Below are 13738 nucleotides of genomic sequence, written 5' to 3' on the forward strand. Positions count from 1 at the left end.
TGATAATGCTAACCCAAATTGAATTACTTCCAATGGCAATTAAACAAATGTTAGTCCAAAATGTGATTTCCCTATATAAACTATAGTCAAGTTTACCCCTCCACATGGGGAAACCTGAGACCCCAGGGTCATAAAATTCACAATTTTGGTAGAGAACCTTAAAACCCTTCCATCTAGGAAGAGTATTTGATTCTACCATATCTGGGTCTTGAGAAGAAGATTTTTGAAATTTCAGTCAATTCAACCCTTTTTGGCCCCACCCATCAGCCCCAGGGGGTCAGTCAGGGCGCATATGTGCATACCATCAAACTGCTATCCAATACTGATAATGCTAACCCAAATTGAATTACTTCCAATGGCAATTAAACAAATGTTAGTCCAAAATGTGATTTCCCTATATAAACTTTAGTAAAGTTTACCCCCTCCCCAGGGGGAAACGTGAGACCCCAGGGTCAAGAAATTCACAATTTTGGTAAAGCACCTTAAGACCCTTCCATCTATGACGAGTATTTGATTCTACGATATCTGGGTCTTGAGAAGATTTTTGAAATTTCAGTCAATTCAACCCTTTTTGGCCCCGCCCCTCAGGCCCGGGGACCAAACCAGCAACTATTTTTGTTGACCTTTGGCCATGGAAGGTTTCTGCAAAATGTCATTGAAATTGATTCAGGTGTTTTGGAGAAGAAGTCGAAAATGTAAATTGTTTACGGACGCACGACGGACGCCGCCGGACAAAAGGCGATCACTTTGTCTCAGGTGACCTAAAAAAACTGGATGCACAACGTTAACTTCAGGTGGTAGTTGTCATAATTATGTGGAAAGTTTCGTTGAAATTGGTCCATTACTTTAGAAGGAGTTGTTTGGACAAACTTTTTCTACTGACAGACAGACAGACAAGCTGATTCCAGTATACCCCCATAACTTTGTTGCGGGGGGTATAATGACATGCAAAGGCCAACAAAGACCCAGGCCTGCCATACCTATTGCAATAGATATGATGATCGATTGCTTGGGATTGGCCTTTAGACAACATTGATACATGTAACAGCACAAATCAATCATCCAGAAGATCTAGATTTCGAGTTTTACCGTTTAAAGACTTAATTAAATTAATAAATCAAGGCAAACACATGTTGCATATAGAATGGTGATTTAATTGCCTTTTAAAATTTGTTAATGACATCATCACAGGCAGATTGTTACGATGATAAATCGCGATCATGATATTTAATTACAATGAATATCTTTTACATATACACTTAGTGTAGAACTATAGACTTCATTCATTTTGCTACAAATACTGTAATAATTTGATATTGCATCATAACAACATTAAATGTTTGAGATATTGTCCTCTAAGTAGTCCGTCGACCTTAACTTCACAATGATGCAACAACATTCAGTCTAAAGAAGAGTTCTTCACACTTGACTGTACATGTGTTGATCATGTAATTATTATGTTTTGTCAGCTGTTTACTTTGATGAGCGACTTTTGTTCTGCTTTTTTTCTGGTACAAACACACAATCATACCTGTCCTGGTTCATCATGCATACATAGATCTATTTAATAAGTTTTGTATCAGAAACTAAACGTCCTTCAACACATTGTTCCTCGTTTACTTTAATGTACTCGTTTATACATCATTTACTGCGATGTACTATTTATATTAAACACATCTGACACTGAATTGCTGCTCCAGTCCAATCGTTTCACTCAAACGCCTCTCAGAGTGTTTTGATATGTCCCTGATCAGCTGTGTCTTGTAAGTCCCCTTCCGGTATTCAGTGATCAATTTACTTGTCATTCAAACTTAGTTAAGTAAACATTTCTTGTCACTGAATGATTTTACTGGTCCATCTACTTCAGATATCATTTGAACATCCCTGGAAAGCATGCTGTTGTGTTCCTGATCTGCTACTTTACACCTCCATCTTACATTTTATGATCATTTCATTTGCCGTCCAATCAAGCTTTTGTGAAGTTATAGCTCTCCCATTGTTTATCTACTGCCATCGTCCACCAATTTTATACGTCCTTCCAATGACTATCAATGTTCACACTTAAGTCATGTAACATCGATCCTATGGCCCTATGTGTCAATCACACAACTGAAGTTGAGGTTATTTTCAATTGCTCTAGTAATCTAGTTAGAGGTCATTTAGAGGACCTTGGATTTCACGCATCCCTGATCTGCTGCTGGAGATTCGACAACTTGTCCACTGAACAGTCCTTGTGTAATGCTCTGTAACAATAATCAAAACATTGTATTATTTCTTCCATTACAACAGTATCTATCTGTAGAATGATTGATTCGGCCAGTCCTTGTGTAATGCTCTGTAACAATAATCAAAACATTTTATGATTTCTTCCATTACAACAGTATCTATCTGTAGAATGATTGATTCGGCCAGTCCTTGTGTAATGCTCTGTAACAATAATCAAAACATTGTATTATTTCTTCCATTACAACAGTATCTATCTGTAGAATGATTGATTCGGCCAGTCCTTGTGTAATGCTCTGTAACAATAATCAAAACATTGTATTATTTCTTCCATTACAACAGTATCTATCTGTAGAATGATTGATTCGGCCAGTCCTTGTGTAATGCTCTGTAACAATAATCAAAACATTGTATTATTTCTTCCATTACAACAGTATCTATCTGTAGAATGATTGATTCGGCCAGTCCTTGTGTAATGCTCTGTAACAATAATCAAAACATTGTATTATTTCTTCCATTACAACAGTATCTATCTGTAGAATGATTGATTCGGCCAGTCCTTGTGTAATGCTCTGTAACAATAATCAAAACATTGTATTATTTCTTCCATTACAACAGTATCTATCTGTAGAATGATTGATTCGGCCAGTCCTTGTGTAATGCTCTGTAACAATAATCAAAACATTGTATTATTTCTTCCATTACAACAGTATCTATCTGTAGAATGATTGATTCGGCCAGTCCTTGTGTAATGCTCTGTAACAATAATCAAAACATTGTATTATTTCTTCCATTACAACAGTATCTATCTGTAGAATGATTGATTCGGCCAGTCCTTGTGTAATGCTCTGTAACAATAATCAAAACATTGTATTATTTCTTCCATTACAACAGTATCTATCTGTAGAATGATTGATTCGGCCAGTCCTTGTGTAATGCTCTGTAACAATAATCAAAACATTGTATTATTTCTTCCATTACAACAGTATCTATCTGTAGAATGATTGATTCGGCCAGTCCTTGTGTAATGCTCTGTAACAATAATCAAAACATTGTATTATTTCTTCCATTACAACAGTATCTATCTGTAGAATGATTGATTCGGCCAGTCCTTGTGTAATGCTCTGTAACAATAATCAAAACATTGTATTATTTCTTCCATTACAACAGTATCTATCTGTAGAATGATTGATTCGGCCAGTCCTTGTGTAATGCTCTGTAACAATAATCAAAACATTGTATTATTTCTTCCATTACAACAGTATCTATCTGTAGAATGATTGATTCGGCCAGTCCTTGTGTAATGCTCTGTAACAATAATCAAAACATTGTATTATTTCTTCCATTACAACAGTATCTATCTGTAGAATGATTGATTCGGCCAGTCCTTGTGTAATGCTCTGTAACAATAATCAAAACATTGTATTATTTCTTCCATTACAACAGTATCTATCTGTAGAATGATTGATTCGGCCAGTCCTTGTGTAATGCTCTGTAACAATAATCAAAACATTGTATTATTTCTTCCATTACAACAGTATCTATCTGTAGAATGATTGATTCGGCCAGTCCTTGTGTAATGCTCTGTAACAATAATCAAAACATTGTATTATTTCTTCCATTACAACAGTATCTATCTGTAGAATGATTGATTCGGCCAGTCCTTGTGTAATGCTCTGTAACAATAATCAAAACATTGTATTATTTCTTCCATTACAACAGTATCTATCTGTAGAATGATTGATTCGGCCAGTCCTTGTGTAATGCTCTGTAACAATAATCAAAACATTGTATTATTTCTTCCATTACAACAGTATCTATCTGTAGAATGATTGATTCGGCCAGTCCTTGTGTAATGCTCTGTAACAATAATCAAAACATTGTATTATTTCTTCCATTACAACAGTATCTATCTGTAGAATGATTGATTCGGCCAGTCCTTGTGTAATGCTCTGTAACAATAATCAAAACATTGTATTATTTCTTCCATTACAACAGTATCTATCTGTAGAATGATTGATTCGGCCAGTCCTTGTGTAATGCTCTGTAACAATAATCAAAACATTGTATTATTTCTTCCATTACAACAGTATCTATCTGTAGAATGATTGATTCGGCCAGTCCTTGTGTAATGCTCTGTAACAATAATCAAAACATTGTATTATTTCTTCCATTACAACAGTATCTATCTGTAGAATGATTGATTCGGCCAGTCCTTGTGTAATGCTCTGTAACAATAATCAAAACATTGTATTATTTCTTCCATTACAACAGTATCTATCTGTAGAATGATTGATTCGGCCAGTCCTTGTGTAATGCTCTGTAACAATAATCAAAACATTGTATTATTTCTTCCATTACAACAGTATCTATCTGTAGAATGATTGATTCGGCCAGTCCTTGTGTAATGCTCTGTAACAATAATCAAAACATTGTATTATTTCTTCCATTACAACAGTATCTATCTGTAGAATGATTGATTCGGCCAGTCCTTGTGTAATGCTCTGTAACAATAATCAAAACATTGTATTATTTCTTCCATTACAACAGTATCTATCTGTAGAATGATTGATTCGGCCAGTCCTTGTGTAATGCTCTGTAACAATAATCAAAACATTGTATTATTTCTTCCATTACAACAGTATCTATCTGTAGAATGATTGATTCGGCCAGTCCTTGTGTAATGCTCTGTAACAATAATCAAAACATTGTATTATTTCTTCCATTACAACAGTATCTATCTGTAGAATGATTGATTCGGCCAGTCCTTGTGTAATGCTCTGTAACAATAATCAAAACATTGTATTATTTCTTCCATTACAACAGTATCTATCTGTAGAATGATTGATTCGGCCAGTCCTTGTGTAATGCTCTGTAACAATAATCAAAACATTTTATTATTTCTTCCATTACAACAGTATCTATCTGTAGAATGATTGATTCGGCCAGTCCTTGTGTAATGCTCTGTAACAAATATCAAAACATTGTATTATTTCTTCCATTACAACAGTATCCATCTGTAGAATGATTGATTCGGCCAGTCCTTGTGTAATGCTCTGTAACAAATATCAAAACATTGTATTATTTCTTCCATTACAACAGTATTCATCTGTAGAATGATTGATTCGGCCAGTCCTTGTGTAATGCTCTGTAACAAAAATCAAAACATTTTATGATTTTTTCCATTACAACAGTATCTATCTGTAGAATGATTGATTCGGCCAGTCCCGGTGTAATGCTCTGTAACAAATATCAAAACATTGTATTATTTCTTTCAATCACAGCAGTATCTAGCTATAGGATGGTTTGTTCAACCGGAAGGCCAGACTTCCCTGCAGCATAGCTGAGGACAGAGTCTGAACTCCAACACACCACATGCTGCTGTCAACAGGTGCTTTATCCTACAAAAGTACACGTACATTCAAAAAAAAAATATTAGTTACTCGATTGATTTTTACTATCACAACTGTATGATGCAACAAATTCCATGTCTTCAAAACATCTTGATTTTTCTTTATTATTTGCACCAATTTCAGTGCAACATCCACCTATGTAATTTACTAAAACATTTGATTCCCTGCTCCAAACGATGCTTCACAGCAAATTTTAGTTGAAATATGATCAACAATTCAGGAAGAGTAGACTTTTGAAGCTATAAACATTAAAATTACTTCTTTATAGGCGCAGCCCCAAGGGGTGGAATTTCTTCCTTTACAAAACTAAATTTATTCTCATGTGCCAAGACACTTCATAAGAAATATGGTAAGGTTTGTATATAGTTATAGGCGAGGATTTTAAAACTTTCCAAGTCACCCCCTCTGTAAACTTTTGAATCATGCTTCCAACCAAATAATGTTAATATCTATAATTTCAATAAAGTTGCCTTTTTTCAATTTCAAATGTATGGCGCTTCCAGTCAAATTTTGTAAATTCCTTTTAGTAGTTCAGAAGTTATTTGAAGAAGTTCTAAATAAGTGCCATGGTACTGCGTAAATCACCTTCTTATTTGTGTTGAAGTAATATAAACTTTTGTTTAATTTATTCTCTTTAAAGTTTTTCAATGAACTCTGATTAAGATATCGTAACACCAATACCTAGAAGCACATGTCTACCAACAGGTAACGTGTACGTACCTGACAAGCCGGAGTTTTGCCGTGCTCTCCTCAAACTCCCTGGACTTCTTCACTGCCACGCGGATTATCTGCAGAAAAGAAATTAATTCACAATTTGTAACGAGGCTTTTCAATGTCTAACACTAACCTTATTCAAAAGATATAATGTATGACCGTAAAACATCCAGGTGTCCCTCACCTACTATCCTCCACTTTGAGAGAAATGGAGCTAAATAAAAAGTCTACTAACCAAAGTCAGTGAAGTGGAACATACAGGTAGCGCTGACCTACATAGTGTAGTACTCCTCAGGATGTACCTGTTTATTGTGAAGTGGAACATACAGGTACCGCCGATCTACATAGTGTAGTACTCCTCAGGATGTACCTGTATATTGTGAAGTGGAACATACAGGTACCGCTGACCTACATAGTGTAGTACTCCTCAGGATGTACATGTATATTGTGAAGTGGAACATACAGGTACTGCTGACCTACAAAGTGTAGTACTCCTCAGGATGTACCTGTATGTTGTGAAGTGGAACATACAGGTACTGCTGACCTACATAGTGTAGAACTCCTCAGGATGTACATGTATATTGTGAAGTGGAACAAACAGGTTCCACTGACCTACATAGTGTGGTACTCCTCAGGATGTACCTGGATATTGTGAAGTGGAACATATAGGTACCACTGACCTACATAGTGTAGTGCTCCTCAGAACGTACTTGTATATTGTGCAGTGGAACATAAAGGTCCCGCTGACCTACATAGTGTAGAACTCCTCAGGAAGTACCTGTATATTGGGAAGTGGAACATACAGGTACTGCTGACCTACATAGTGTAGAACTCCTCAGGAAGTACCTGTATATTGGGAAGTGGAACATACAGGTACCTCTGACCTACATAGTGTAGTACCCCTCAGGATGTACCTGTATGTTGTGAAGTGGAACATACAGGTAGCGCTGACCTACATGTACCTGAATATTGTGAAGTGGAACATATAGGTACCACTGACCTACATAGTGTAGTGCTCCTCAGAACGTACTTGTATATTGTGCAGTGGAACATAAAGGTCCCGCTGACCTACATAGTGTAGAACTCCTCAGGAAGTACCTGTATATTGGGAAGTGGAACATACAGGTACTGCTGACCTACAAAGTGTAGTACTCCTCAGGATGTACCTGTATGTTGTGAAGTGGAACATACAGGTAGCGCTGACCTACTTAGTGTAGTACTCCTCAGGATGTACATGTATAGTGTGAAGTGGAACATACAGGTAGCGCTGACCTACAAAGTGTAGTGCTCCTCAGGATGTACCTGTTTATTGTGAAGTGGAACATATAGGTACCACTGACCTACATAGTGAAGCACTCCTCAGGATGTACCTGGATATTGTGAAGTGGAACATATAGGTACCACTGACTTACATAGTGTAGTACTCCTCAGAACGTACCTGGATATTGTGAAGTGGAACATACAAGTACCGCTGACCTACATAGTGTAGTGCTCCTCAGAACGTACTTGTATATTGTGCAGTGGAACATAAAGGTCCCGCTGACCTACATAGTGTAGAACTCCTCAGGAAGTACCTGTATATTGGGAAGTGGAACATACAGGTACTGCTGACCTACATAGTGTAGAACTCCTCAGGAAGTACCTGTATATTGGGAAGTGGAACATACAGGTAGCGCTGACCTACAAAGTGTAGTGCTCCTCAGGATGTACCTGTTTATTGTGAAGTGGAACATATAGGTACCACTGACTTACATAGTGTAGTACTCCTAAGGATGTACCTGTATATTGTGGAGTGGAACATACAGGTACCTCTGACCTACATAGTGTAGTACCCCTCAGGATGTACCTGTATGTTGTGAAGTGGAACATACAGGTAGCGCTGACCTACAAAGTGTAGTACTCCTCAGGATGTACCCGTATATTGTGAAGGGGAACATACAGGTACCGCCCACCTACATAGTGTAGTACTCCTCAGGATGTACCTGTATAATAAGTTTTATGACTGTTGGACTTGTTGCATCAGAAAATGAAACCTTACAAACTTTAACCAAGATGCCTTATGGACACGTGGATAGGAAAGTTAAACACTTCAGGCCCCTTTAACTGATGTGGCAGGGGATTCGGTCTAGTGAAAGTAGCTGATTTACAGATAAACCCAAATATCTGGGGGTTTTTCTTTTTATATTTTATTAAACAGGAGTTAAATATTTTAGCCTAATTGACACCCAACTTTTGTGGAGCGCTATCGCTGCTTACTCTAAGCATACCTAGAGAATTCAACATTATTTAAACATCATGTTTCATCAAAGGTGATTTATGCTAGTTCAGATAAAACTACCTATCAAAATTTCTTACCTCGGCAGGAATATTGGCCAATTTTGCAGCGTTGAATCCATAACTCTTGGGGCAGGCTCCATGAGATAATTTGTAGAGGAAGGTGATTGTCTCCTGTGTGGGGTCTGTCTCGTCCTCATTCTCCACCATACAGGCCTACAGGGGAACAAGGGTCTACATGTACATATCCCTCCAATAAGGACAGAATTAAGTAAATGGATGGAGTTCAGATGGGGGGTGATCAGGGTCCAAATGGGAGTTGTAGTTGAGGTGGGGTTCAGATGGGGGAAGGGTGTTTAAGGGGGGATAATACCTGTAGACAGCAAGCAGCACATATATAACATAATATAAACATATATATATAACGTGGGACAGAAATATCCAGCCCAACGGTACAGAATTTTAGGCAATACCTGAGGATTGCAATGGGTTTTTTTTCCAATGATTTGGTAACTTTGAAGGGGCATGAAACTGAATACCATTGGGACAACATTTTTCATTGTGTAGCATGATCTCAAAGAATTTGATTTGAGCAAGGAATAAATGAGTGATCATAAGAATCGTTTTATGAATGCCCAGAGATTGCTGGAAACCAGAAACTTGCTTTATCCCTACTTTACATGTATAATAGCTAACATTCTGCGAGTAATTAATGATCACTATTTTCGAATACACACCATGTGACCAAGTCTGATATTGGGGTCATGTGAAAACTCCTCCACCAATGAATGGTAATGCGTCGAGAAAAGTGTACGACAGCAGACGCGCCTGGAAAGCTCCTCCACGACTGAACAGGCAATGGCCGTCCCATCATACGTCGCTGTTCCTCGTCCTAGAAAATACAGTAATAATATAAACTTTAGTATAAACTCACAAACATCAGTACAAACTCATACCTGTTTAATTCATGTTAGCTTTTGTTAAAGATCGTAAATGTCTACATAAATGAACTGCACATCAATATAAACTTGTTCAAGCTGATAAAGCTTTCTTTTTTAAAGTCCCAACCATGAATTTTATAATAATAATAATTTGAGGTTCTTATATTCCGCTTTATCACAATTCACAACCTAGGCCATAGGTCGTATCAAAGCGGCTCACAAATTATTATCCGTGATTATAGGTCCTTTGCAACAGACCAACATCTTTCTCAACTCCCTGGGGAGCATAAAGCCGGCACTCACAGCTAGCATTCAGCAATTCTAGCATTACCAAACCGCATACTCATTTACAGCTGAGTAGACTGGAACAATCGGAGTAAAGCATCTTGGTCAAAGATACAACACAGTGCCGTCCCGTGACTCGAACTCGCAACCCTTCGGTCACGAGCCCGGCGTCCTACCAATGGACTACTGTCCAGCCTGGAATACTCAGAGCAGTATTACAAAACACTTACCTAACTCGTCCATTAGCACTAAGGAATGCTGTGTAGCATGCTGTAAAATGGCCGACGTCTCGCTCAACTCCACGAAAAACGTACTTTCACCTACAAACATACAGCATTGTTTGATTACCTTATGAGTGTTCAACTTTCAACCCAGCTGTGAAAGATACTTTTGCAATACAAACACTTTGGGGGGAAATTGCCATTTAAGTTAATGATATTCCGTAATTGTCATTTCAAATGGAATAAATAGGATTCTTTTTACAATGTTCAATATTAATTTTTTCAAAAGATTTAAAATATCTGCATGAAATTAGTATATACCATTAAATCAGAATTTTTAAAACCACTTCTTATAATATCTGATCATTCTGCTGCAGATGCATGCAGTTCCTAACCTTTTACGACTCTGCTTCCTTTTGGTGTATTAAGTTTTTTAAGTGTTATTGTTGTCCGGTTCAATATGAGTTTCCTGTTGCTGGGCCCTTATGCAACTAAGAACATCACTATCTCTGTGTAGGGATTTTTTTTAAATAACTCTATAATATTTGTTACTTCTTATACTGTAATGACAGCTGCCACGTTAAATAAAACAGTCTTGTAACATTTTGGCAGCTTCCATTCCATAGAAAGTACTTTTTTTTTATACCAACAACATATTTTAATACATGATACCAACCAGCCATAATTCTGTCTGAGGCACCAAGTCTGGTGAAGACACGGTCCACTGGTGTCATACGACATTTCTCAGCGGGCACATAGCAACCCTGCACAAACACAAATCATCAGAAACACGATGACAAACTTGGCATTTATTGCAATGTTTCTAGCAAGACATGTGGTCACAACATGCAATTAATGAGGAAGTAAGCAAAATGCATACCTCTCCCTACAGAATTGAACAAAAGCCCATATTGTCATTTCTATTTTCCGCAGTTTATTCAATATAGAAAATCATCAATGTAACATGAGTTACTTACAAAGCAGAATGAGTTATCAATGAAATTACATCCTTCGATATTTAAATTCAGAGGAAAACACAGAGAACAAAAACACAGAACAATTCCAACTGAAGGTCTTCTAATGTAATGTGAAATTCTGGATATTTTAATATTTGTATCCAAAGTAAGATCTTTCATTGCTTGTGCTTAGCTCCTTGATGTATATTTATGATCTGAATGTAAATTGAGAGGGTTCCCTGAAAATGTCAGGTAGGAAAACACTGCCCCACCTGGCCTGGCCTGCTGCACCCCTCCCTCCTACAAACACTGCCCTGCCCCACCTCTCCTACAAACACTGCCCTGCCCTGCCCCACCCCTCCTGCCAAGCTCCTCCACCCCAGCCATCCAACAAGCACTGCCATGCCCCACCCCTCCTGCCAAGCCCCATTCCTCCTGCTAAGCTCCTCCACCCCACCCCTCCTACAACCACTGCCCAGCCCCATCTCTCCTGCCAAGCTCCTTCACCCCACCCCTCCTACAACCACTGCCCTGCCCCATCTCTCCTGCCAAGCTCCTCCACCCACCCCTCCTACAAACACTGTCCTGCCCGCCTCTCCTGCCAAGCTCCTCCAACCACCCCTCCTACAAACACTGCCCTGCCCACCTCTCCTGCCAGGCTCTTCCACCACTTTCCCCCTATGAACACTCACCATTTGAGCTATTACAGTGATGAGACCCACTTGCCGCATCAACGTGGATTTACCACCCATATTTGGTCCTGTCACCAGAATAATCTTACTGTTAGCATTCTCTTGTTCATCTGTCTCCATTGAATTCTCCTGTAACAATGAAATCGACTTTATGCTCTAGGGCCCCGACTTCCATACAAGGTCACTTTTAGGTAGGATTTCCATATCAATTTCATGAAATTTCACTATATTAAATGCATTAAACATCTAGAAGTTGTCATAAAAACAATGCATTTGTTAATTAAAAGTAGTGGTTTTCTTTTTACAAATGGATAGAATATTTTCCAAGATCTTTTTAACTAAATAAAACAACTTTCTAATGGTGGATATTTACACACTCTCTTGATTTCAGGGCAATAAAGATATCTCCATGTATATGTTGATTTCTCATACTCACATCGCCCACTCCAATAAGAGTGTCGTTTGGTATGAAGTCTCCCCCAGAAAATGTCTTTGCTATGCATGGATGCCGTCCATCTCTGATCTCAAGGAATGGCTAAAATAAAGTCAAACAATATATAACAAACAAATGAAATATAGAGTCAATCTAATGATTAATAATATGTGGGTCAAATGTTTTGTTTTTTTGTGACCATAAATGGCACAGCCCCTGAGCCCGCCGGAGGTCAACCCCTTCTAGCAAAAAAATATTTGATGGATCATTTTACAAAATATGTACGTTTGCTCTCTGTGACCACTCACGGCCAAACTGCCTCGGGGGATAGCCAGTTCTTGATCAAAGATTTTCATCCCCACCACAGGATTTTAATCAACCCCAAGTTTCATCAAAATCTGACGGATGGTTTCCAATGATAAGTCGAAAACATGACAGTTTATGCACCACGGATGACTATGCAAGAAAGGCAATCCCAATTGGTCACCTTTGAATGACTTAAGTGACCAAAAAACATAAAATAACATCAAATATGTCAAATGACAAAATTAAAACATGATTTAAAACATTTGAACAGTGTCCAAAGAGCAAACAGATGTCAGTTGTCGACATCAGAGATTATATGGTAAGGCAACCTATATCACTTACCTCAGTGTCATCAGCAGGGGAGACAACCTCTGGTCGACACATAACTCCGTCACCACACCGACTATAGGAACTAAGTGACATCAGAACGTCTAGCACAGAAATACACTGTAGAGCCACCTCCCAGGTCTTGTACCTATGGATTACAATGTTACATAACACTACTTGTACCTAGATATTACAATGTAATATAACACTACTTGTACCTAGAGATTACAGTGTAATATAATACTACTTTACCTAGGAATTACAATGTAATATAACACTATTTGTACCTAGGGATTACAATGTAAATATAACACTACTTGTACCTAGGGATTACAATGTAACATAACACTACTTGTACCTAGAGATTACAGTGTAATATAATACTACTTGTACCTAGATATTACAATGTAATATAACACTACTTGTACCTAGAGATTACAGTGTAATATAATACTACTTTACCTAGGAATTACAATGTAATATAACACTATTTGTACCTAGGGATTACAATGTAAATATAACACTACTTGTACCTAGGGATTACAATGTAACATAACACTACTTGTACCTAGAGATTACAGTGTAATATAATACTACTTGTACCTAGATATTACAATGTAATATAACACTACTTGTACCTAGAGATTACAGTGTAATATAATACTACTTTACCTAGGAATTACAATGTAATATAACACTATTTGTACCTAGGGATTACAATGTAAATATAACACTACTTGTACCTAGGGATTACAATGTAACATAACACTACTTGTACCTAGAGATTACAGTGTAATATAATACTACTTGTACCTAGATATTACAATGTAATATAACACTACTTGTACCTAGAGATTACAGTGTAATATAATACTACTTTACCTAGGAATTACAATGTAATATAACACTATTTGTACCTAGGGATTACAATGTAAATATAACACTACTTGTAC

The 13738-nt window shown here is 37.5% G+C and overlaps 1 protein-coding gene across 3 annotated transcripts in view; it reads right to left on the reverse strand.

Moving 5' to 3' along the window:
- Positions 1–1501: 1501 nt before the first annotated feature.
- The window catches only part of LOC110458103 (DNA mismatch repair protein Msh6-like), a 44784-nt gene continuing 32547 nt past the window's right edge, over positions 1502–13738 (reverse strand). For 2 of the 3 annotated variants that reach the window (XM_021509674.1, XM_021509673.1), the window contains exons 27-35: positions 12801–12933; positions 12156–12254; positions 11720–11848; positions 10748–10835; positions 10081–10170; positions 9362–9516; positions 8706–8840; positions 6357–6424; positions 1502–2243 (exon numbers count right to left, since the gene is read on the reverse strand). In XM_021509674.1, coding sequence (XP_021365349.1) covers positions 2177–2243; positions 6357–6424; positions 8706–8840; positions 9362–9516; positions 10081–10170; positions 10748–10835; positions 11720–11848; positions 12156–12254; positions 12801–12933 — 964 coding nt within the window. In that variant the 3' untranslated portion in view covers positions 1502–2176. The other variant, XM_021509675.1, reaches the window with a different exon arrangement.

Source organism: Mizuhopecten yessoensis, unplaced genomic scaffold (genome assembly GCF_002113885.1).
Source record: "Mizuhopecten yessoensis strain PY_sf001 unplaced genomic scaffold, ASM211388v2 scaffold9431, whole genome shotgun sequence".
In the NCBI taxonomy this organism is placed as follows: Eukaryota; Metazoa; Mollusca; class Bivalvia; order Pectinida; family Pectinidae; genus Mizuhopecten; species Mizuhopecten yessoensis.